This window comes from Talaromyces marneffei, chromosome 5 (genome assembly GCF_009556855.1).
Source record: "Talaromyces marneffei chromosome 5, complete sequence".
Lineage (NCBI taxonomy): Eukaryota > Fungi > Ascomycota > Eurotiomycetes > Eurotiales > Trichocomaceae > Talaromyces > Talaromyces marneffei.
In genome coordinates this window covers 672,219-697,140 of record NC_072352.1, presented here as the reverse complement: position 1 = coordinate 697,140, position 24,922 = coordinate 672,219, and the positions used below count along the sequence as shown (strand labels likewise).

Sequence of the window (24,922 nt, the reverse complement as noted above, 5' to 3'; positions counted from 1 at the left end):
TATCGATACCGGGTGTATTAATACCATACGCCATGCAGATTGTATGCACGTTTTTCAGACTGGAAACAATTAATATCAAAGTATTAATATACACAAAATTGATCTATAAGAATATCCCACTATTCCAATCTATTTTTATTCTGTCTAATGTTCTGGACAGACCGAAATTATCAACCGACCATCCAGGAGCGAAGCCAACGCCAAGCCGATGGAATAAGGTCTCCGTTATCGCGCCCTGGATGTCGGCGAGGATAGTATTGTCGAGACCATATAACTAGCAGATTCGCAGAAAAAACGGCGATGAAGACTAATACACGCCGAATTCCTGTCACTATTTTCTCTACCTTTTTACGGACATGAACAACGGGAACTCCGTTCTCCTCACGAGTCTCGATAACACGATCTTCAAGTTCCACTACGCTGTTGCTTGATCTTGCAATTTCGTGAAAAGATATTGCCAACCAATCGATTATCTTTATTCTTCTTTATATCCCTCTACACGCAATAGGGTTCAATGGAGATTTGCAGTTTCTAGGCAAAATTTCCTAATGTGGAAACCTCCTAAATAGGAAAACAGGACTAGAAAATAAGTGGAGATCTGCTTACGTCTACGACGTTCCATTGGCTGTTACAACTTCGCCACTCACTGAAACCAGTTTAGCGCTAAAACCATCTGAATTATTAGTTTACCTACGGAGTACAACAAAAAAAAAAAGGTAATTTTGTAACCATATCTCAATTGTGGATCAATCCGCCATGAAATTATAAGTTCAGACAGTCACATAATCCCGTCTTAAACCCGGATAGGAGAGGTTCTCCTAGAGAACGGATGTGTTGATATGCTGGTATGGTTTGTTTGGTTGGCTTAAGCCAAGCAACAGCCGGATATCACGGCTATAACGGACAAATCTGGTCTGATTTTTTATTTAAGCGAATGCATGATGCCGACGCTGGTGGGGATATTGAGTGGGAGTACGAGTACGCTTGGGGAGATTGGATAGAGTTAGGAGGCGTGAGTAGATGCCATCTGCTCAGGGGTATCCCATGTACCCAATGTAAACGGTTGACAATACACGCTCATGGCAACTTTCATAGTCAGTCATAGTACGTAGTCGCCATAAATCGAGGCCTTTATCTCTCCAACGTTCTAATGAACGATATCAATGGCACCAGTACCGTCGATAAAGTTTCGAATATTAACCGGGACACGAATGCTGCCGCATAATCTGAACTATCCAATTTCATCGACTAATAATGAGCTAGCGAGAGGTTGAAAATGGGTTCAAGAATATAGCAAAATTGACTAAATCCTTAGATTAGACCAAATTCATCTTGTTGCCCGACCTTAGAATCAATGTCTCTGGCGAAAAAATGTGATACTTAAGAATACATAATCTTTTATCAACTAGTAACTATACAGGTCGATGCGAGGGGATCAATCAGAAAATGGAAATTATTTCCAACAAACTGGAAACAGCCGACGCTGATCTACGGCATGCATTGACACTGCATACACATACAAGCCCTGTAAACATACAATACCAAATACCATCACATTACAATACAATCCACGAAATTACACTAACAGAACACTAGCATAAATACACCTACTACAGAGTACAAGGTTCAATCGAGATGAACCATGACGGAAAAAAAAAATGACAGGTTCGAAAGTACCTTGCAACTGCACCCACGAGCTGGACTCGAGTCGACAGACATGAGAACCTAAACTATCACTAGTCAGGTAGGTTCTGACGTGGTCCATCGGGTATTTCTATGCATCTGGCCGAATCAGTCGATATTTTACGGGTTTTTGGTGCAAATGTCAGCCTAGGAGAATTGTTCTGGAGGGCAGTCGATTGGTGTGATGACTATTCACCTGTTTCGATGGCTAGGATATACGCCGGGTTTGCCCTAGGTTACATTAGGCTTCGTGTAGGCGGCTGAAAAGAGGTGCCCGATTGTAAGCGATGATGTACGAATCTGTCGAGGTACATGCTTCGTTTATATGCAGTTATCCGCCTGTAACTCTAACTAGCATTTCTCTACGTGCTTATCAATCTATATACATGATTTTCGATGAAATGCATATGGTTGGCAGGTTTTCAAGTTTGTATATAATCCGACCAGGCTTTTATATTGATGTTTGACATTATCCGGCTTGATCGATCAGCATGGATCACGGATAACAGGGTGTTTCGTGACGTGTAAGATTTCCTCCAGCATTGTTTACATGTAGGTAGATGACACTCGATGAAAGAAACCTTGACAAAGAAAAACATTTCTATATTGATAATATGTTTGATATGGGACCGGCTACATGAACAGCCCTAGGACCATTATCCATTCCCAATCACTCTCTCAGTCCGCCATTCTCCCTCTAAACAATATATACGGTGCCCCCACGCGCTTTAAGACCTTGAACTCCCGTGGTTTCAGAAACATGGGCTCCGTAATGGCGAAATACTCTTTGTAATATTCCTTTGGAAGTTGATTCTGTTACGCTCGATATTGGCTCCAACCCCCTCCGCAAAGCGACATAAAAACATTAACAAGGTTGTCTAAATAATGTACCTGGATTAATCATTCCGCAGATTCAGACATGCGTTTAAATTATGAGCAACTTCCAAGCAATGAAACTTCTCCAGATTGTATGATACTTACCAATTCTCCACCCACGAGATCTTCCCTGGTTCTGCGAGATCTTCGTAGTATTCGAAAAAGGTACATTCGGGCTCTGCGATGACCTTTTCGTAGACTGGAAGAAGGGACTCGAAGAATTTGGGGACGTTTTCGGGGCTGAGCCAGATGGTGATTTGGAGGGAGATGCTTTTCTGATGCCATTGTGCCTTTTACCAAGATATTGCCGAGATGGATAATATACAAGTGGTGATGGGAAGTGAGAAGAGTATCAAGTAAAAGAGCTGGGAAGTTTGGCAATTAAATAGTTAAAGTATTTGGGGGGGAGAAGCTGAATCAAGCACCTGAGATTCAGAGATTCTTTATCATTTTCTTGACCTCAGCTGCTCCACTATGTCGTGAGCCGGGACTAACTTTGCTGCTTGGTTGGCTCGTTGGAATTCTTGGTTGTTAGAACTAAGATCATCGTGGGTTAGATCCGTCGTAAGTGATGTTCTTCTCATCAATGTTGATAACTCCCAGCTTGGCCAGCTTGTCAACCTGCAAGTCATGTACAATTGCAAGTATAACACATCGCCTGGTCGCCTTGTTTCGAACATCACCATCCATGATATGGCATATAATGGACACCACTCCAATCCGTCACTCATTCTTGGAATTATCGAGTTGCACATTGCAGACAATATGCAGCAGCCCAGTTGGCATCCAACGAGCGACGCAGTCCACATGTACGTCAATGAGCATGTCATTTATTCATAACGAAGGAGTTCTTGGATGTCAGGGTCATCAGCATGATATCGTCGGAGATACAAGCATATCGCCCGACGTTCTACCCTGGCTCGCATTTCGATCCACCAGACAGTTCGGCCCGCTTTGTTATACCACAGCACGAGTAGCAGTAGTGCTCGAGCATCTTTGCTCGCCATCAAAGCCTTGAAAGACTGCGACATGCAACTTAAAAAGGCAAGAACTCTTGCAAGGTACTCGCGACTCTCTGGCGGGCCAGTGAGTTGAGAAATCGCGTGGACCGCCTCAAAATATGGGTTCGTCTCAGCGGTAGACATCTCATCTAGCCCACACAGCCTCGCCAACAATGGAGAAACGCCATAAACGCCGTTTGGCGGTGCGTCAATACGTAAATCAGCGTATGTGTCGGCCAGGCATCGGAATATACTATCTGGGCGCATCGGCTCCAAAAGATTCCAGAGAACCCATTTAGAATCGACCATTGGGATCCAGTCTAGGTCACAAGCAGAATCCTTGAGTGGCCAGGCTTCTTCAGGACTTGTGGCATCCACAGCGACAAACAAGAGAGCGCCGTAGAGCGTTGCACAGGCCCAGATAGCATCCTTAGCTTGTGGTACAATTGACTTGCGCAGCTGCTCGCCGAGAAGAGAAGTAGACTGGGAAAAGTTGGATATTTCAGAGAAGGTCCGACGTGAGGGAACGTTTGGTGGCGATGTAAGATGACGCTCATAAGCACTTCCAACAGCTAATATGGTGTGCATGAGAAAAGGATACTTAACAGGTAGAGTTAGTGTAGTTCGAAAAACCAGCGGTCAGAAAAAGCCCGGCGGTAATGACCATAGAGCTAAGGTAGGGAAGTATGATGGAAGAAAGGGTATGGTAAAGGCTATCAATGACCAGGGGCCGGGTTGACAATGTTCACCTACTTCGTGTGCCAGCTGAAGGCATCCATCCCGAGCATCTCTCCAGCTGGGTGCCATGCAAGTGCGAAAATGGTAAAGAAGCCTGGAACGTTTATGATCCAGCCCAAAAGGGACAGTAAAACCACCCATGGCGCCAGTGTTGAGGATAGAAACCCTTGGATTCGGGCCCGGTGCTCTCGACACTTTCCGCATAGCTAAAGCGCCATTACCTAGCAGTTTTTGAGGCCGCGCCTCAGTCGAGAGTTGCAGCTCAGGGACATTCGCATCGTAATTGCACAAAACACCATACGTCCTACAGCCCTGGCAGTGCGGTCTCAACTCATCACACTAGCCGTACAGGTTAGATACGAACAAATTAAAAAGGCAACAGAGAAAGCTATCATGGGATAAGTCCTTACTTTCACCTTTCGAAGTTTGCAGTTTCGACAGCCCCGCCGGGATCTACGTTGTTTGAGGTCCCCTGTTCTCGTTCGGGACACTTTATTCGTCATTTCTTAACTCTCAATATCACTTGTCAAATTCGATTTCTTCTGACTTTCCAAAATGGCTCTAGTTTTAGGCTCGACAGTACGAAACCGCATCTCGTTCTTGGTTGAGCGTCGTATTTTAGGCTTTCCACTCACTGATTCTTTCAGGCGCTAAAGAAAGTAATATCCCGGGTCAAAAACCGCATGCAATCTTCGAAGAAAATGGGATATGTAAGCGCTAGAGATTGAAAATCAGGGAAAGAAGGTAACATGTGAGGAAGTCGATTGGGGGTTGTTCGAAGACCCTAATATGGGATACCGGTAGTTCGTTACTCGGCCCCCTTATTCACCCGATTCACTCCAAAGAATGGGATCCAGTCAGACCCGCCCTCTGACGGATTCCAGCCTAACCTGGTTTCGCATAATAGCGCATGCTGATTGGTAGTCTCGAATCCGAGGTTGGTGGGGGATCGGACGTTAACCCTAATTTCAGCTTCAATATATGTATGTACCCTACTACCTAATGAGCAAGGACCGAAAATCCCAAAGCTGCTCGCAATGCTGCACCAGAGAAGGTTCTTATTCATCTAATCGATCAAGTTATGGTTGAAGCCACTTTTTATAAAGAGATCTACCATTCTGGTTCGCGGCTACATGGCCCCTCCTTCCCTCGCTCGCCTATTATTGAGCTCCGATAGGCAACTTGAAATTCCCAGTGGTGGAGAAACACCAGGCTTTAATCATATTTCTGCCCGTGTTGTGGTTCATTAAACGGTCTACGTTGCTGTAAGTGGTTGCCATTAACAGGATGTAGAGACAAGATGAGATATATAAACCTTAGGCCTTCTCCTCCTTTTCAACCTTCTATAAAGCAGTTTGTGATATTCTATCTGCATCTATCCTGTAGTAACATTGAAAGCATCCGAATTGAATACGTCTCATAATTTGTTTCTCAATCCATACTACCTATTTCACCTGTCTCCAATATGAAGGTCTTCGTCACCGGTGCGACAGGCTACATCGGCCTTCCTGTGGTCCGGCAGTTACTTGAGCATGGCCATGAGGTTCTTGGCCTCGCCAGAAGCAATAAGAGCGCACAATTGCTAGAATCAATGGGTGCACAGGCGCACCACGGCACCCTAGATGACTATGAGTCTCTCGCTAAAGCTGCTGCCATCTCCGATGGCATCATTCACCTCGGCTTCAAGCATGAGCAGATAGCCGACAAGCCCAAGGAGGGGGTTGACTATGCTAGTCTCTGTGCGGATGATCGCGCCGCTGCTACCGCGATGTTGAAAGCAATGGAAGGAACAAACAAGCCCTTTGTGTTTACGTCGGGCACACTCATGATGGCGCGTGGCAAGCTGGCTCTTGAAGACGACGGACCTGACATGGAGCATCCGGTGAGCCGCATTCGCGGCGTAAATGAAGCGGTCGTTCTGAGCTTCGCGAAGAAAGGAGTTCGTGCCATAGTTATGCGGGTGCCACCCTTCAATCATGCGAAAGGAGATAAATATTCTATTGGCATGCTAGCTGCCAAAGCGAAGGAGTTTGGCATCTCGGCGTATGTCAATGATGGAGAGAACCGGTGGCCAGCAATCCACCTGCTTGACGAAGCTGTTTTGTTCCGCCTGGCATTGGAGAAAGGTATAGCTGGGTCAGTTTACCATGCCGCTGCAGAGGAAGGGGTTCGACTTAAGGATGTTGCTGCTGCGCTTGGCAAGATGCTGCAAATTCCTGTCGTCAGCAAGCCGCTGGACGAAGCTCAGACGTACTTCGGATTCATGGCATTTGCGCTTCATGAGGATAACCCAACTTCAAGTACGAAAACGAGGGCTGAGCTTGGGTGGACTCCGACACAACCAACGCTGTTAGAGGATGTCGAGACTGGGCTATTTACCAGCAGCTGAGGTATAATGTTTTTGTCCACATCGGGTATGCTGCAATTTACAAGGAAATAGCAACTACGGAAATCATTGGAAGTATACATACACGCCTCTCGTATTAGGCTAGAAGAAACATTTAATGCTCGTATACACACTTTGTAGATATTGAGTCACAGCAAAACCTTGTCATTACTTGGACATTAGAACAAATTCATTGACATAACTACTATTTAGACACAAATATGCCTACTAGTGGGTTGACACGCTATATTTCATAACGATCAAGGGCAGCTTGAACCGGTTTGTACGCAAAATAGTCGAAATCTGCGCGTTTCGCCGTACCGTTGAGATCGGAACAAGCCACGCCGACAAATGCACCAGTGAAGCTTCCATGTGCTTGGTGACCTCCACACTCATCAGATAACAAGGATGCATCGAAAACCTTGTCAATCTTTTGTAACTCCTGCCCTTCCAGTGCGTAGGAAAACTCTAGGGTCTGGCCACCACGAATGGTCAAAGCAAGCTTAACTTTGCCAGTCTTAGGAATTCGAATGGGCGCCACGTCAGGGAATGTCAGGTTACCATCTGGCCAAGATGCTTCAGAAGTAATAACACTGATTTCACGTTCCCCGTCCGAATCGGCCGTAACAGTCAGGTACATAAAGTTGTAATTGGAGTAGTAAGCTATAAGGCCAGCGAATTGTCGCTCATCTTCTGGAGAGAAGTCAATCACAGTCTCTGCATCGTAAGAGAAATGTGTCTGTCGTCGTGCTACTAAGGACTGTTCGAACCAGGAGCCTACAGATTCTCGGCCAATGAGTGAGAGCTTCCCACTGTCGACTGAGAAGATTCTTTCTGGTTCGGGAGTTCGGAGCCACTGGAAGTCCTTATGAAGGACTTTGTCCTCAAATCGATAAGTCTTTTCCGCCCAGTAATCTGAATCATCGCGTACACCTGGGACTTCGGTGTATAATGAGGGAACAGGACCATTCTTCACATAAAACCAATCGTCCTCCCAGTATCCTTCCTGGATAGCGGTTTCCCGTCCAAGGACACAACGCCGGTTCTGACCAACAGGACGTCCTGTCAAATGAACAATATACGATTTTCCTTCCGGAGTCTCGACTATACTTCCATGCCCAGAGCGCTGTAAGGCTGTAAATGGAGTATCCTTTGAGGTAACAACGTGTTTCTGAGGATGAACCTCATACGGGCCCGAGATACTTCGTGACCTCGCAAAGGTACAAGCGTGCTCGTAAGCAGTGCCACCTTCGGCGGTAAGAAGGTAGTACCACCCGTTGCGTTTATACAAATGGGGGCCTTCCACAAGGTCCAAATCAGTGCCTTTGAAGATATTTTCCCTTTTACCTACCAGTTTGCCCTGGACCGGATCGAATTCCTGAAGCGCGATTCCGGAAAATGTGCGGGGTCGACTACGGTGATCCCACAGCATATTCAAGAACCATTTCTTTCCATCATCATCATGATACAACGAAGGATCAAAGCCGGAGGAATTAATGTAAATGGGATCCGACCACGGTCCTTCAATCTTTGGAGCGGTAACGATGTAATTATGCGCATCTTTGAAAGAGCCATCTTTGCGTTTGACATCGGTGTAGACGAGCCAGAATTTGTCACCGTCGTGGCTCAGACATGGTGCCCAAACGCCGCAACTATCGGGATCTCCTCGCATATCGAGCTGGCTCTTTCGTGTCAATGGTCGCACGGCTAGCTCCCAATTTGCTAGGTCTTTGGAATGGTGTATCTGCACTCCAGGATACCATTCAAACGTTGAGGTGGCAATATAGTAGTCATCCCCAACCCGGACAATTGAGGGGTCGGGGTTGAAGCCGGGTAGGATAGGGTTGCGTACTTGCGGCATTGTATGGTGATAATAGGTATGCTTTTGGGATCTTGATAACTTGCAGCAAGCATGAGGACGAGAGAAGAAGGGTCCTGCTTTTATTTTGTACTTAAATAGAGTTCCTGTTCACCGAGCAGAATATTTTCCGGATAAAATACATAGGCAAATTGGTAAGTGGGCAGGGCCCTCTCCTCACTCCATTTCAACCGATTTAGCCGGCAGCAAGAACATTAGAAGGACGGTTGTCCTTTCGAATTCGACACATATAATATTTTCCGGCTAGCCCAACCCCATACGATTATTTGGAGACCCTAATTTGAGGATATAGATATGGATGCCACCGTCAAATCCGGGAGCCAGCACTGGGTGCACACCTGGGCTGCAATGCCGCAGCTTGCAGAGTCAATTGATCTGCCCGGAAATCCGTTTGTACAGAAAATTTCCAAATTTCGCGTTGACCAGTTGCACATCACTAACAGTATTGCCTACCGAAGACTCTCCGGCAAACAGTTCGTGTGAGTCTCGGAGCCGCGTCTCACATTCGCTTGCGACTGTCTAATGCCTTCGGCCAAGAACCTTTGACCATCGCAGAAGTGACGGTCTCGCGTTCTGCGGGGAATGTCTCGGGGACCGCTGCAGTTGAGCCGGGAACGATTCGCCAAGTTACTTTTTGTGGAGATCGCGAAGCTCGCATTCCTGTTGGAGCCCAGATTGTCTCCGATCCAGTTGACTTTGGACCCCTTCCCCCGACCACCGTTGTGACTATCAGTCTGTTTCTGCCAAACAAACCGCCGCCAGAAGGAGTGACTTCTCATCCTGGCAGCAGAACTACTTCATGGTTTGCTCCTGGGAATCAAGCGTCTGAATTAAGTCTTTCGGGAGAGGATGTGGGGCAGATTGAGCACTGGCAAGTTACCCGGAAATCTCTTTAGATAGTCCGTGTCAAGGAGTAGTGAGTCTGAATGTGGGATAATTTAATGGTTACTGACAAATCTGCAGGTACTATATTAGCGGGATTGAAGTTCTCACGCCTCGCGAGTTGGGTGCCTTTGCATTGATTGGAGATAGCATTACCGATGGACACGGTAGTACAACAAATGGTGATACACGATGGCCAGATTACCTCTTATCCCGTTTGCAAAAATCTCCTCCCGAGCAATCAATTGCCATTGTTAATCAAGCAGCTGGTGCGAATTGCATTCTCCAGGACGGTTCGGGCGGTCCTAGCGTCCTTGCCCGTCTGGACCGGGATATCCTCTCCCTTTCTGGAGTACGCCATGCAGTAATATTCGAAGGAATCAACGATATTGGCATAACTTCGCCTGATTCGGCGAGCCTTGCCATCGTGGAGAAACAACTAATAGCCGCCTATGTGCAAGTTGCTACTCGGCTCTCAGCAGCCGGTATCAAGACGATTATCGCAACAATAACACCGTTTATGGTCAGAGATGGAGAAGAACACAACCCGGAGGTATCGCCGTACTCACACCCTGCGCGAGAAGTGACGAGGCAGAACATCAATGCGTGGATCCGCAATGATGGCCCAACAGTGTTTGACGCGGTCGTTGACTTCGATGCCGTATTACGAGACCCAGAGGATTTTTCAGTCTTAGCGGCTCAGTATGACTGTGGAGACCACCTGCACCCGAATGAGAGCGCTTTTCAAGCGTTGGCAGATGCTTTCCCTTTGCATGTATTGAATATTTGAGAACTAGCTGTCGGGACCCCAGGATCTTCAATACATAGAATTTAAGATAAGATCGCCGCTAGATTTGTGGGCTTATCTACCTGTTTGTTTATTCAAAAAAGCACTATCCCACTGAAGGATGATAATTCACTGTATCTATGGTGTATAATATCAGTCTATTATACCTCGAGGCAAGAAGGAAACATAATCTACTGGTGCCAGCTCGGTACCATCCGGCGTTCCTATAATCTCAAGTAAATCCCCTTTGGTCACCTGTACAGAATCAAAATTAATCCGTGTCGCGGAATGGCCATCCCGCAAGTCCGAAAAGTCGTGTAGCAGGATAGTACCCAAATCACCTACCCATTCGCCAATGAGTCGACCTCCCACTAGCAGCTTGTATTTCGATGTGCCGCCGAGGTGATCATAGTAGTTTACGGCAACATTGTATACTCCAGTTTTGAATGGGACTTTACATTTAGCACTTCCCGGTTGATCGTTCGATGTTGTGATGATGGCTTTGCCACCGGATGCTGCTTCAAATGGGGTGATAGGGACAACGGTATACCCTGTTAGGTCCATTGATTCAGCTTCAATACGCCATGGATAGTGTCCCACTCGACCATGCTCGTCGGCAATACCGCACTTGTCCATGTAGAAATTGTTGACCGAATCACGCCACACAAGTGAATGGCCTGCCTGATACTTGAGGCGAAACAAGACATGCTCGAATCGGGCTTGATCAACCAAACCGCGAAGGGCCTCCCATCTCGGTGCAAACGTCTGCGCATTTGCGGCACCTTCGTAATGAGCATCGTAAAAGTGCTGAATTACGGTCTTCCCCGATTTCAGCCGCTGCGTGTACGGGACATGATGGAACCAGAGGAGCAGTTCATCGGGCGTACTTTCAATCTTTTCATACAATTGCGCAATCTCGGCTGGATACTGCCTTGCGTATCCGGTGCCTGTAGCAACTGTGCGATCCATGCCAATCGCGTGTGCGTCAGCTCGTGTCCATTGACCCCAGCCGTTGCCATCCATTGAATCAGGTCTAGGACCATAATGGCATGTCTTCGTTATCTCACAGAGGGTTTGAATTCCAAGATTTCCAGTGTAATTCTCATATGTCGGCCAAGACTCCATGGAAATGCTGGTCACGGTGTCGACAACTGTCGGATTAATAGCGAATGTTAAGCGTGTCCAATCCCGGATAACATTTTCTGCATCGCTTATTGGGTCCCAGGCATAACGACCATAGGCGTATAAATTGGACATTGCTAGATGACTTCCTAACCACGTTGAATCGCTGCCTACATTGACAACAGCGGCATAGCCGCTTCGCTTCCAATCGAAACGCTCGCCCGAGAGGATCTTATGGACAGGCGAGGGTTCACCATCTATCCGGAGGTCAAAGTCTAGGATTGTTTTCCAGAGAGGGGGTAGGTAACAGACATGGCTTTGTTGACCTAGATATTCCTGAGCTACCTGGAATTCTATGATGGCTGGTGTGCGTCGAAGATGAGCAAACAACGGCGAAGTCGGTTCGCGCACCTGAAAATCAATCGGCCCATATTTTATCTGAACCAGTACATTATCCGCAAATAGCGTATCCATATCCTTGAAATATTCAACCGCTGCATTTGCCCGGTCATTTTTCCAGTTGGATTCATCCAGATGGTGATTGTATACAAATGCCCGATAGATCAAGACGCCATCGCCGTGGCGTTTAAGGGCCGCTGCAAAGAGATTGGCTCCTTCAGCTAATGTGCGACCGTAGGTCAGCGGGCCTGGCTGTCCTTCAGAGTTGGCTTTTATCAGGTACCCAATGAGGTCGGGAACATGTTGGTACAACTGCGCAGTTATCCTATCCCAAAACGCAATCACCTCGGGGTCTAGCGGGTCAGATGTAGGCAGACCAGCTAGAGTCTTAGGAGTATCAAAGAAGAGCGCAACACCTATACGCACGCCCCACGGACGCATTGCGTTTGCGATTCGGCCGAGACCTTCCAAGTTTATTGGACTGAGCAGGTCATGGTGCGAGTTTACATTGTTGACGATGATCCCATTCAATCCGACAGAAGCCATAAGTCGAGCATACTGAGAGACGCGGGTCAAGTCTTCTTGAACAACTATGTCCTTGAAGAAGATTGACGGCCCTGCGTATCCGCGTTCGATACTGCCGTCTAAGTTGTCCCATTGATTTACCCATCGGATCGGCGCACTGGGATTGGAGATGTGGCTTGATGGGCACGGTCTACCCTGGGCAAGGAGCATCAGGAACTCAAAGGCACCATATAAAGCTCCACGCTCATTTTGACCCAAGATCTGTACGTTTCCATTCTTGTCTTCGTCAAGCCAGAACCCGTCTTCTTTCAGAGGTGGAATATGAGTTACATCTCCCCCCGCCTGCGAGAATTCATGGATAGTCCCAATAACAATTGTAGCCGCATCTTCAGTCTGTCTGTTAGGGACGAAGTTGTGACTAATCTTAACCTCTTGCTTGAGGATCTTGTTCAAGCCATCTTGGACTTCCTTTGCAGCAGTAAGAACAGGACTAGAATCGTCGTTACTCAACGCAATGATACTTCTATGCTGCTTGAACTGTGAGGCAAACTCAGATGGCAACGGGGCATACCGTAGCCAGCCGTCAATACCATTCTCATCCGGAAGCATTCTGGCACAAAGAAAGGGAAACGAATTCCAAAAATTGGCTTTTATCGATGTCGTATGATATTACGCTAGAAAAGGCTCTAATAGTTACTCATAGTAATTCTACATTGGCACAATTCCTTGGCTTATAACTTTATATTATACCCAAGTAAAGTAATTCGTGTTTATTATTCTGCCCATTAGGATCATTAGGATCATAGGTGGTTAATAGGTTGTACGGAGAAGTTACCTATTAGCCTAAATGCAGAAAGCGTGGGTCGTAAAATTCGGGGTATCCCCGCATTTCACATGCCGCAATACCTATCAGTTTGCACTTCATTCGTGTTGGTTTTTAAATGAGGAGTCCACAAATGTATGAGCCCACTTTGTTTCATGTAGAGTCTACATAGGATATATTGTACGGTCGGGATTTCTGGGACACGCTTCTACACTGATTGCTTAACTACAGTTTTATGCTGCCTACCAGCTGCAACGAACCATCAATATCTAGGGAAATTGCTTCATTGTGACTGTCACGTAAGCTTTAGGGTCTGGCTTGAGACTCTGCATAAGTACAAAGAACAAAAAAAAAAAACCAAACACTCTTCCTCTGATCCTCTTGCAGTTAAGCATCGTAGCTGGTACCAGCAAGTTTGTCCTCATTGAGCTCCGAAAATTCCACCTTGTAAGACTTGAAGTCCCTTGTTTTCAATTCCTTCTTCGAAAAGAGAATATCCAGTTCCATAAAAGTCCGCCCCTGAGTTTCTGGAAGCCGGAAGAATGTCCAGGTGAGAAGGATAATATTGATACCACCGGTGAGGAAGCCGGTCTTTCCCTTCCAGTTGCCCTCCGTTGGGTTGAGGATATATGGACCAACAAAGTAGTTCATCAAAAGAGAAAGGTTATATGCGTTCCGGGACAGAGCAACAGTCTTGTTTCGTAGCCGAGTAGAGGAGACTTCGCTGACAAGAATATACGCTGCTGGTCCGACAGTAAGTTCGTAGCCACAGTTCCAGAGTAGATACAGCACAGACTGTACGTAGCCCACGGCGGCCTTCGGCGGACTTAATGAGACAAAGCCAACTAAAAACAACATAAGCGCCATCCAGGAAAGTCCCGCGAGATACAGATGACGGCGGCCCACTCTCGCAACGACGGGAATGGAGATAATATTGAACAGAATATGAAGACCGCCTTGGCCTACACTCATCTTATATGCGTCCGACGCCGCAAGACCAGCCAACTCAAAGAAATAGGTCGAATAAGCGGAGATGACAAATCCACACCACAATTGTGCGGCCCAGGCGACGCAGGAGATCTCAGTTCGCCATAGGTTAGAACCACGGAAGCAATCAAGATAACCTGCGCCTTCGTGCATATTCTTCTCCAGATTATTGGTTTCGACCATTGTAGCCACAGCACGATGGATCTCTTCCTCGGTCATATCTGCACTTCCCAGCCGCATGACTACCTTCTCGGCGGCCTCGAGTTTACCCTTGCGAACCAGCCACCAAGGCGATTCCGGCGCGAATAGAACGAGTGGGAAGATAATTACTGGCCAAACCCACTGAACAGCAAACGGAATGCGCCACGCCCAGATAGAAAGGTCTTTGTTGAGAGTGAGGAGAACGGAATACGAGAGTAGCTGTCCGATACCCCAACACATGACGATCCAAATCTCCAGCAAGCCTCGCAAAACAACAGGAACGAGTTCAGTAGCATAGGGCGGCGCCAGTGTCGCAAAGACACCCCAGGACATCGCACAGAGAAGTTCTCCAGCAAAGACAACAGATATATGCGTGGCGAAGAAAGAGACGAAGATGAAAGCTGTCAACCAAGTCAACCACAACAACAACGACCGCTTGTATCCCAAGCGGTCGGTCGTAAAAGCCCCAATGTAGATGCCAATTATATTACCGACGGAGCTCGAGCAGCCAATTGCGAGTTGCCAATGAGCAGGTATCTGGTAGCCAGAGGTGGCGTTGACGTACTGGCCGAAATGGGTCTTGAATGACGGGAATGCAACGAGCGAACCTAGAAGTGCCCCATCATATCCATCCATTATAATCGTCAAAGATATTACCATAGACCAGAGACATGCCTTGTAATGCTTGCGGATAGCTTCAGGGATTGTCAGGCGATGCTCCTCTTCCGTGGTCAATCGAACATTTTCCCACCCGTTTAAGTGGTCTTTTGTGACTTCGACATGATTGCTCGCTGCTGGAGGAATCTTTTCCGTCTCCATGGTGTAAAGGCTGTTATCCCACCCAAGTACTGGCTAGTGTTCTTCTCTTCTTTCTGTGAAACCGTACGGTAACTATATGATATCTTGGCTGTGAGGGCGGGCAAAATATAACCTACATGGCCAACAAGTAAATCAAGTAAATCAAGAAATTCATTGGGTAGCTATCTCGGCTAAAAAAACTGAATGAAACACCAGATATTTCCAGCAATCAAGTCAGTCTACCTGCTTGCTCTTGCCTCTACGCGCTCTGGTGGCTGGACCTGTGAATCCGGGGAATGCGGGGAGACAAGCTATGAATTTTTTGAAAATACCTAGCTCCAATGATCGCTTAATATCTCATCTGAAAATAGCCTAAATAACGTTAATGTTATCCAATGGTGCTGCACATTCTTTGTTGGGTTACACCGTTTTAAATCGGCTTAATCTTTCATATTGTAAGCCTACTGGCCGAACCCCCAATCATACATATCAAGCAGAAAACCAAGGAAGGGGAGGGGGGAAACAAGCTTTTCTTTCCGCAACTAGAGCCTTATTAGACACTGGCTAAGCTTCTGAGATTAGGTTGCCAGCTACATTTGAGCACGACAAATCTAAGTATGATAGCCCTACAGAACCCTAACATCGTGGATTATAAATGCCGTCAATCCCCTGCACGGCGACTTGATTGACTAGCTAGTTATGTATTACATACCTAGGTATCATATGTATTGATGCTTGATTTCGGAAGACTTCTCTTGAATAAGGTTGTAGTGTGATGTGAGAATCTCTGAGATGAAAGTTGCGTGCCAAAGCAAGGTGGGAGGTCTTGAATAAATGGCTTAATTTACCTGGCCTTTCATATTCTATCGCTAGTTTAAGGCTCGGTTAGATATTAAATAAGCACTCAGAAAGGTATTTCTCAGCCGGTAACCCAAGTCTTATTAGAAGCTAACTAACGATGGGCTACCTATATGCCTTCAAACACGGCATATCGAACTATGCATAAGCACATGCTCAGCGACATATTATACACACTCCCAGGCATTCTCATCCGTGTACTTACCCGGCCCAACATAAACATTCCTTTTCGGGAACTTGCAGTGTTTCCTTGTATACTCCACAGACCCATCTCTCGCGAGCTTTGTACCACGCACAAACTCCGGTGCAATACCCTCTTCAACCCACTGCACCATAGCCATCAAAACATTATCTTCGGGGTGGTGTTCTGATCCCGGAACATATGTTCCGAGGCCCTGGCCGATGTAAGAAGCTCCCGCACCGGGACTGCAATGACTCATGCCACTGATAGGGAAGAAACGATAAAAGCTGTCGAGCTCCGACGGGCTGGTGTTGGTAGAATCGACTAGGTATTTGTACCATGCTTTTGAGCTGTCGGACGTAATAATAGGGTCCTCCAAACCGTGATAATGAAGGACTTTACCGCCCTTCTTCTGAAAGCCGGAGACGAGTTGGCTATCCCATGTTGAGATGTCGAAGGGGTTCTGACGAGCAGCCATTTCCGCATCCGCAACTGTCCATGTAGCAGCATCCCATGCAGAGTTGTTGAAGACGACATATCGGTACCAGTCCCAGGGATATTGGACTGGTTGACCCGAATAATATACGTAAGCAGCTACCGGTTCAGAACCGGGTTGCATGCGCGGATACATCCATTCACCCTTTTGACTGACCAAGGGAGTGAACATCTGACTGGCGGTGTTTACTTGCGCCCTGGTGAGACACGATGACGGATCAGTAGAAGACGAACTGCAAAGTAACGTCTCGAGATTGGGATGACACAAATCCGGGTCTTCAATGATTCCATCCGTGGCCCCATCGAGACCGTCGCATTGTCTCATAATTTCGTTATGAATCAAGCCTCCCCATTGAGCTGCCGTGATAAACGTATCCGATGTAGCATTGCCGGTTATAGTGATGACCCTTGCACCCCAGCTAGCGAGATTGATGAAATTGAAGGCCGGTGCACCAGCAACGACACCATCAAAATCATCGGGAAACTTTTCGAGAGATTTCCATCCCTGACGGCCACCCGTTGAGCAACCAAGATAGTAGGACTTGTTGTATCCGTTCTTTGTCTGCGTGTAGAATAATTTGGTGAGTTTTTTGCCAATTTCCACACCGGTATGCATAGCGCGATAGGCAAAGTCTTCGAGAACTTCGGGGTTGCCGAGGAAGAATCTTCCAGAGTCGCCGAAGTGGCCGTTATTCGTGCCAACAGTCGCGAAACCAAATTGTGCCGCGTATAGCATGTCTGCATATTGAACGCCTGCAAACAAATTGTCAGCTTCAGAGCATTTTAAAACACCAACAAAAAGGCTACGTACAACCGCCCAGTCCTCCGTTTCCAGTGCTCAGAAATCTCCCCGTATAGTTGCCAGGCAGCCACGCCTCCATATAAATCTGGCTTTGGCTAGAAGTCGTCACATTCAGACTGACCCGACAAAATTCTACTGGGCTGGGAGTTGAAATTTTATTAAATGCACACAAATCCGGGGTTGTGGCCATGGAAATGTTCCCGCCTGGAGGAATGTATGTGACCGAGTGCAGGGTCACGTCATTCTGGAAGTCATGCTTATTATGACCATTTATCTTTGAGCCGAAAGCTTCACATCTGGCCTGAAAAGACGGAGAAGAGGCTGGTGGTCCTCGAGCCTGGAGATGAGACTCGGGAAGCGCAGACCCTAACCCTGCCAAGAGGGTTAGAGCGCTGAGAGACACCAGTTGCATGGTTTAGAATGTTTCAATCGCGCTTGTTCTACAGTGCAGACAGGAGCTGATGATTGTAAAAGCAGAAGGCCTCCATTGCAACGATATTAGCCTCGTATTTGTACGTCTATCGCATTACAAAGTACCTAGGCAAATCCTCTTCGACAGCAAAACGAACACCCTCAGACAACATAGAAAGCTAGGTTGAACTCAAACTCAGTGAGATAAATGCCGTGATGTTCTGCCGACATTCACTACTACGTATAATATACAAGACTAACCGCAGCTACGACGGTACTATCTCGTCTGCACGGCAAAGCTTTTAGAGTGGGCGTGAATTCTGGGGTAATTGATTAGTACTCCACTTCTTAGAGTTCAAAAAAGCCGGGCAAAAGCCGAGCTGGGTTGGATCGTTGGAGGAGGATGGTTTCTCGTTCTCAAGATTCATTGATTGGAGGAAAATCCAAAGATTTTTAAAAGTACGTCTCATTATCCGGCTGCGAATCCGCGACTCTGTCAAGCGACGGGCCAGATGACCCGCGGGTACCTACGGTAGTTCAATACTCACAGCTCCCGTAAACTATTTATCAGGAATCGTCCCTAGCCTCCCAGAAAGACTATCGGAGGGACTTTTCTGCAATAGGAACATGCACCGACCGAATGTACCAAGGAAGCCAAGAATAGCAGAACCGCTGATTCCCTGTCGAAGTGGGCATTCTAAACACTGCTCTTATCATCCCGAATCTGCTATCGGAAATTGCTGGAGCGGCCAAAGTGTTTGACAGGAGCTGATACGCCCAGTATCCCTATAGGATCATGCTATTAATTAGAATTGTCACTTTGCTTTATTGTTTGTTTCATGAAGAGCATCAAGGCCTGGCTCACTCATGTCGTCGGGTAGCCGATAAGAGTCGGCACTACCTCAGTATACTACATATATACCTGGCATCTAAGGTGATAAACATGTGCCTATTTAAACCCACGCATTGATTATCACTCAATGTTCTTTTCTTCCATTGGATACGTACGCTTCTAAAGAGATCTACCCAAGAAGTCCCACATGTCAACCTGACCTATGTCCAAAATTCCACTATTGAATCATCTTATTCGGCGGGATTAACACCCACATAGGTGAGCTTTCCTCTGGCCACATTAACCAGGTAGTTTAACTACCGTAGTTAACTAAATTAGGCAAATTAGGTTCTCAAGTACCGGTATCATGTGAAGAGGATCCTGCTCAAGTGACCTGCTTCAATATCTATCCCACATGAACCACTGTTCTTTCGCAGTTATTCTTCTTCGGACACAAGTTTCCATCAAAAAGAATGGCCGCTTTGAATCTAAAATTACGACCGCTTTTTCGTAATGATGGCGTCGCCCAAGCCCTTGATGTTACCATGGTCTTTGACACCGCCGGCAAAAAGCAAGACGAAGTCGTATTCAACCATACTTTAATGCGGGCAGTCGTGCCCACTATGCAGTATACAGCAGAGTCTATACAACTAACAAATAGCAATAATTCAGCCATCGGGCTGTATACTGTCGATACCAAACGTAATACTTATCGTGAATTTCGCGTTGAACAAGATGTTCCGGCGGGAGAGAGACTGACCGTCAAGTACCAGGCAACCCCGCGACATGTGAATGAATCTACACGCTGCGGTCCCCAGGTCGCCATCGAGGAAGAGAATGGAGGGCTCAGCGGTGCTGGGTTGGCGTTTCTCCTTATCCCAGCGACAGGCGATGGCGATATTCTGCATGATATCGTAATTGAGTGGGACTTGTCATCCGCACCATCAACAACACGAGCCGTATGCACTTTTGGAGAAGGCCAGGGCGTTTCCGTGCGAGAAAGACCGTCTATTCTTTCGGAATGCTTTTTTGCAGCTGGCCCGCTGAAAAGCTACCCCCCCGTTGTTGAAACAACACCGTCAGCACCATCTGCAACCTCACTTTCGCCATTTGGAATGTATTGGCTCTCGGACCCCCCATTTGATACTTCCAGCTTGGGTCAACAATTAGAAAAACTGATTCCACGAATGGCAGATTTCTTCGGAGACGATGACCGATTATTTCGAATCTTCATCCGGCGCAACGAGTACAAATGCGCTTCCGGACGTGGCCTACACCGAGGTTTTGTTTTCGCCTGGACCCCGTTATCCCCGAAAGCTGAAGATATGGTACAGGACTTTCTCATGCATGAAATAGTACACAATTGGCCGCGACTGGGCTTCACCACCGGCGGACCAGAAGATCTTATAGACGGATGGTTCAACGAAGGTATTGCGGAGTATTACTCTTTAATCCTGCCTTTTGTATTTGGCGTCATGACGGAAGAACAGTTCATTGAGCGGTTCAACTGGCGTATTTCGGGTTATTATACAAACCCTGATCGCGCGGTAAAGAATAAGGACGTGCAAGACCGATTCTGGCTCCCCGGACAAGTAAATCGAATTCCATACCAGCGAGGTTTTATGTATTTTGTGCAACTGGCTTATAAACTCCATAACTCGGGCAAAAGATCCCTTGATGAATTGATGAGAGAGATGATCAAATTACGGGCAACTGATAAACCACATGGGATTCGAGTATGGTTGTCCTTTGTTGAAAGGGAGCTGGGGTCCCCAGCATTAGACGATTATAAAGAAATGTCAGAAGCAAAACCAATCATACTCCCGTCCGATGTCGCCAAAGTGTGGATTCCGAATAGCAACTGGAAGCTTGAGCCAGTTAGACAGGAAGAATTTTACCTAGGATTTCCAGAGGAGAACTTCTCCGCTCAACCACGAGTGATTTCGGGTTTGGATTTGGAGTCAAGAGCGGCAAAGGTTGGTGGTCTACAAGAGGGCGATCAAATCACGCTCAAATATGGGTTTCTTGTTGATGCAGATGTTTGGCCGAAGATGTTCACCATGAATGTGAAGCGAGGAAACGAAGAGACGCCGCATCAAATCACATGGTGGCCTAGGAGTTGGTACAAAGTGGAGAGTTATCAGTTTGTTCGGTCTGCATGATCTATCTGGTGGAGGAAAGACCGAGAAACTCATACAATAAGGATGCTCGCATATCTTTAAGTGGTTTACCCGAGCGCCTATTTGTTTCTAGCTTGTAGATATAATGTATGATCTAGGCAGGATTTATTGCGTTGTTAAGAGGGGTATAAAGAGTATATAAATAGAGCTTTACAGAAATGATTCCCCAAACTCGACTATCTTGATCTCATAGGACTACTAAGACTACGGTTGATATACATTAAGTCTCATAACATTTTCAGGCACGCCGGGCTCAGGTACTTTTCCATCTCTTCTTCGAATATAGCCAGTCTCTGGCTGTCCTAATCCCTTGATCAAATCACTTTCAACAAAGTCATCCAGACAAGACATGGCAAAGACCAAGTTGCGAGTATGAAGGTCTATACTTGCTAAGCGCTACCCTCAAACATGAAGAAAGTATAGGACGTACCTCCATGGCAAATATTGTGCTTGTGCAAAGTGTCATGTCCAATAAGAGTTTGTTTTGCAATAGATCTGGGCTAGATCCCCAAGCAACCTCTCATCGGGAAAATGTGATACCCCCCTTTTGATATCGATAAGTGATTCGTACTCCGCCCAAGGCTGCAAATTGAAGATTCGATAGTACTAGATTGGACGGGGTCCTAACTATGTAGTAATTCCCAACTGGCCGCAATTACTGGCTGACCCGGTGCCCATTTCGTTCGATTGACCCACCCAATCAAAGAGCTAGTATCAAGACTTGAGAGATCAAATGGCCATATGGATCTAAGGACTGCCTCATCCTTCACTGGCTCCTCATTTCTCGGGTCTTTATCTGTTAATACAGCAGTCAGCATGCTATCAAATATCTCCCTGTGAGCTAACTCCGTCGCTTCCCAATTTTCTATTGGAACCCATCCATCCGTCGCGGTATTAAGCACGCTCCATAAGTCGTGTTTCAATTCTTGCGCTGCCACAAATAGCTTGTACTCTCTTTCATGTTTCACTAATCCGTTTGACAAAGGGAGGGGATACGGACTCTGGCCAACAAAACCTAATTCGTTCCACTTTCTGGTCGTCTCAATCGGCTCATGCCGGAGGGCAACAGCGCCGTCTTTCCACGTTCTATAGCTATACAGAAATGGCCGGAAAAGATTATCATCCATTAATCTAGGACCAGACAGCTTTGGGGTGAGGAAGCGAGTGCAAGCACCAAATGCTTTTGCGCAGAGGTTGTTATCAGAATCATCAGTGACTGCAAAATCCGGTACATCATCCGCATACCAAAATGCGGGTTCGATACTAGTCCACTGCCAATCAATAATGCCTGTTATTTTTGACGAGTCGGTTTCCGACACAAATATATTTCGTTTGTGTAGATCGGGGTGGAGTGTTGCTGCTGCTTGAATCCTGGGGTCTTTGCACATTTCTTTAAGTACAGACCGGCAGCGCTGCAGGATGTCCAAATGTGCTTGAACAGAGCCATGGTATGAGGGCCGTTTCTCCGCTAAGTAATCCTTGGGAGGGATCCTAGAAAGGCCGGCATCAACAAGGCCATCGCAATATTGATCAAGAGTAGTCCCTGCGGAAATATAAGCAATCTCACTAAACCAAGTAATGTCCTAGGCAACCTACATAGTCCCCGATTCGACTGGGTATTATGGTAATATCTTGGTTCACTAATGTTGCAATCCCAGTATCTGGATCCGCAATGTAGCCCGACACAAAATCCACCGCCCAGGGAGATTCCTTTGCAGCCAGATTGCAGGTTCGCTTCAAAATTCACGCTGCCAAAAGCGGGGAATTGCAAGTCTACTATCTCTTTGAGCTTCCGGTAGATTGCATTGATGCACCTTACCCGTTCATCGCCAGCCATCTCTGGCCATTTTTTGTGTAGCTGAACACCTTCGACATGTTCCATGATGATATATTCGCTTCCTATGGAATTTGAGGGCTCATTACTCCAGTCGAGGATTGTTGGGATCGGGACACTCATCTTAGATTGTACTGTGTGTGTGTGTGTGAATCAGTTATCATCCAGAATAATCCGGAGGATAAATAATCCTAGCTCACAGTATTTTATCGTAGCAACTTCAGATGAAGTTGTAAGTTCTGATGGCCCAGCTAGGGTGAATGGAAGCCTTGCCACGATGCGTTTAGAGTTATTCAAGGTGAACACGAAGACACGGTTGAATCCTCCTTCTATCTTTTCGTAATTTGAAATTGAGCCGGCTCCTGGACACAGTTCAAGAATTCTCCCACAAAGAGCATCGAAATTGAATCTGATGTACCGCATCTCTCTCTCGTTCTGGTCATTGCGAAGCCACCGACCGTCTGTACAATTATGCGGATCGAAATATATACCTGTGTAAGGAAATCTCCAAAACGTCATTAATTTGCAGAAAACGAACTCATCGTATGTTCATACGAGGACACATTACTGTAACCGCGTGCCTTGACAGAATGAGCCGCATATACGGGTCGGGAACGAATAGACAACTGAGTGAAATTAAAAAGATAAAAGCATGGTAGGGAATATAACCCCGGACGACGCTCTGCCCACAACTGCAGTCGTATCATTGTATGCGTCGAAATATCAAAACATGTATACAGTAGTTAAAGGAGAGGAGAGGAAGGTGTGGGAGAATACGACGCGTTAAAGTTGGACTTGGCTTCAATTAGCCCACTGATCCAAACATGACCTAAAGGGAGAGAGTATAATGCTTCGTAATCTTGGAGCTTATGGATACAGCCTCATACCACATACTCTGTATATTGCTGTATTGCTCTGTACGTTGGCAGGACGCGAGAGGCTTTACCAGTACCTAGGCGACTGGTCTCTTGGTGGTTCGGCTTCGGTCCGAGCCGCCTGTCTGGGCTACGGGTAGCCTACAATAGGTGCCAAATTAAACTGGGGGTGAGATAATGATAAACATACAGTAGTAACTAACTATTTGCAAAGCCACTTTGGTTACGATATCTACCCAGAAACGGACCAAGATTCGCCTCTAGTTAGGTATCGGCTGACAACCCTTTTACCCCGTTGGATTTTAATTTCAATTTGTGAAAGTCAAAACGTTGGCAGAAAGTAACATGGACAAGACAGACAGTACAGAGAACATGGATGATACAAAAGACACACGTAGAGTGGCCGATCCTAAATACGGCATATACCCAGAGAGATATGATATTGGTGATGACCAAAATCTTGACACATTTTGTGCCGTGTGCGGCGTCCCATTGAGAGTGATGGTAAGTCCATTACCGTAAGGGGACGTGAGAATCTTCCTACGGCGAATTACTTACCCTCAATTTTAGGCGGAGGTACTAGAGATTGAGAAAGAAAAATACAACTGGTGCTTAGATGGAATTGCCATCCGCCCAGCTTCACTCCAGTGGGATACAGATTTTGACACCCCATTCATACATGATACGGATCTAGATAGAGACTGGGAGACGGAAAGATATTACGCCAACAGAAAGCCCCTAGAAATCCTTGCTATACAAGGTACAGTGCTCCCTAAATCATTGCACTATTCAATTGCAAATCTACACTTAAAGAAAGAGGAATTCGAATTCTATCAATGGGAGGAGTTGGACAAGGACGTGAACAAGAAAATGCTTTATCAGAAATGGATAATGTTCCCTGGGTCGGAATACATATGAAATGTTTCGATATCATGCAGAGACTCCTTGAGCACAGGACAAGTGTTCTACACCTCCCTCCAGAAGACACCATAACCCAGACTTACCACAAACGCGTTCCGGCAAGTCTGAATGAGATGTACGAAGTGTACCAATCTCGAATCTTTGACATGCCTGATACCACCTGGCGTTCCTGGCTTTACGAATGGAAAGTCTTAGAGCCCCATCGATACTATTACAATAACCACTTTCATGGTGATAAACCTGTTGAACTTTTCGAGTGGCTTGAGTGGCCGTGGGGATCTCAGTATACAAATATATGTGCTTTTGTCACTCATCACTCAGGCCCTAGTCATCCGTTTAATCCTGTCTGCAATCGATAACGTTCAGACAAAGAACCGCACTGACCAGAGAAATGAAATGGACAACAGGTATACGAAACTGCACCTTTTCCAATTGACAATCTGCTG

General features: G+C 46.5%; 10 protein-coding genes across 10 annotated transcripts; 4 read left to right on the top strand and 6 right to left on the bottom strand.

The window, feature by feature from the left end:
- Positions 1 to 3,389: 3,389 nt before the first annotated feature.
- On the bottom strand, positions 3,390 to 4,801 carry EYB26_006569 (uncharacterized protein; the record flags this gene model as incomplete). Its single annotated transcript, XM_054265845.1, has 3 exons — positions 3,390 to 4,160; positions 4,314 to 4,637; positions 4,709 to 4,801. 3 exons carry the CDS (start codon positions 4,799 to 4,801, stop codon positions 3,390 to 3,392), a joined length of 1,188 nt encoding a protein of 395 aa, XP_054121820.1.
- Positions 4,802 to 5,763: 962 nt separating this feature from the next.
- On the top strand, positions 5,764 to 6,687 carry EYB26_006568 (uncharacterized protein; the record flags this gene model as incomplete). The annotated part of the gene is made up of 1 exon (XM_054265844.1): positions 5,764 to 6,687. The coding sequence occupies one exon, from the start codon at positions 5,764 to 5,766 to the stop codon at positions 6,685 to 6,687; it is 924 nt and encodes a 307-aa protein (XP_054121819.1).
- A 241-nt stretch (positions 6,688 to 6,928) lies between these two features.
- Positions 6,929 to 8,545, bottom strand: EYB26_006567 (uncharacterized protein; the record flags this gene model as incomplete). Its single annotated transcript, XM_054265843.1, has 1 exon — positions 6,929 to 8,545. The coding sequence occupies one exon, from the start codon at positions 8,543 to 8,545 to the stop codon at positions 6,929 to 6,931; it is 1,617 nt and encodes a 538-aa protein (XP_054121818.1).
- A 312-nt stretch (positions 8,546 to 8,857) lies between these two features.
- Positions 8,858 to 10,235, top strand: EYB26_006566 (uncharacterized protein; the record flags this gene model as incomplete). The annotated part of the gene is made up of 3 exons (XM_054265842.1): positions 8,858 to 8,956; positions 9,022 to 9,434; positions 9,527 to 10,235. The coding sequence occupies 3 exons, from the start codon at positions 8,858 to 8,860 to the stop codon at positions 10,233 to 10,235; spliced, it is 1,221 nt and encodes a 406-aa protein (XP_054121817.1).
- A 150-nt stretch (positions 10,236 to 10,385) lies between these two features.
- EYB26_006565 (uncharacterized protein) lies at positions 10,386 to 12,887 on the bottom strand (the record flags this gene model as incomplete). The annotated part of the gene is made up of 1 exon (XM_054265841.1): positions 10,386 to 12,887. The coding sequence occupies one exon, from the start codon at positions 12,885 to 12,887 to the stop codon at positions 10,386 to 10,388; it is 2,502 nt and encodes an 833-aa protein (XP_054121816.1).
- A 601-nt stretch (positions 12,888 to 13,488) lies between these two features.
- Positions 13,489 to 15,108, bottom strand: EYB26_006564 (uncharacterized protein; the record flags this gene model as incomplete). Its single annotated transcript, XM_054265840.1, has 1 exon — positions 13,489 to 15,108. One exon carries the CDS (start codon positions 15,106 to 15,108, stop codon positions 13,489 to 13,491), a length of 1,620 nt encoding a protein of 539 aa, XP_054121815.1.
- Positions 15,109 to 16,112: 1,004 nt separating this feature from the next.
- On the bottom strand, positions 16,113 to 17,835 carry EYB26_006563 (uncharacterized protein; the record flags this gene model as incomplete). Its single annotated transcript, XM_054265839.1, has 2 exons — positions 16,113 to 17,374; positions 17,433 to 17,835. The coding sequence occupies 2 exons, from the start codon at positions 17,833 to 17,835 to the stop codon at positions 16,113 to 16,115; spliced, it is 1,665 nt and encodes a 554-aa protein (XP_054121814.1).
- A 1,304-nt stretch (positions 17,836 to 19,139) lies between these two features.
- EYB26_006562 (uncharacterized protein) lies at positions 19,140 to 20,828 on the top strand (the record flags this gene model as incomplete). Its single annotated transcript, XM_054265838.1, has 1 exon — positions 19,140 to 20,828. The coding sequence occupies one exon, from the start codon at positions 19,140 to 19,142 to the stop codon at positions 20,826 to 20,828; it is 1,689 nt and encodes a 562-aa protein (XP_054121813.1).
- Positions 20,829 to 21,050: 222 nt separating this feature from the next.
- Positions 21,051 to 22,803, bottom strand: EYB26_006561 (uncharacterized protein; the record flags this gene model as incomplete). Its single annotated transcript, XM_054265837.1, has 5 exons — positions 21,051 to 21,226; positions 21,277 to 21,341; positions 21,543 to 21,642; positions 21,847 to 22,389; positions 22,443 to 22,803. The coding sequence occupies 5 exons, from the start codon at positions 22,801 to 22,803 to the stop codon at positions 21,051 to 21,053; spliced, it is 1,245 nt and encodes a 414-aa protein (XP_054121812.1).
- A 1,097-nt stretch (positions 22,804 to 23,900) lies between these two features.
- On the top strand, positions 23,901 to 24,473 carry EYB26_006560 (uncharacterized protein; the record flags this gene model as incomplete). Its single annotated transcript, XM_054265836.1, has 2 exons — positions 23,901 to 24,059; positions 24,126 to 24,473. 2 exons carry the CDS (start codon positions 23,901 to 23,903, stop codon positions 24,471 to 24,473), a joined length of 507 nt encoding a protein of 168 aa, XP_054121811.1.
- Positions 24,474 to 24,922: the final 449 nt, after the last annotated feature.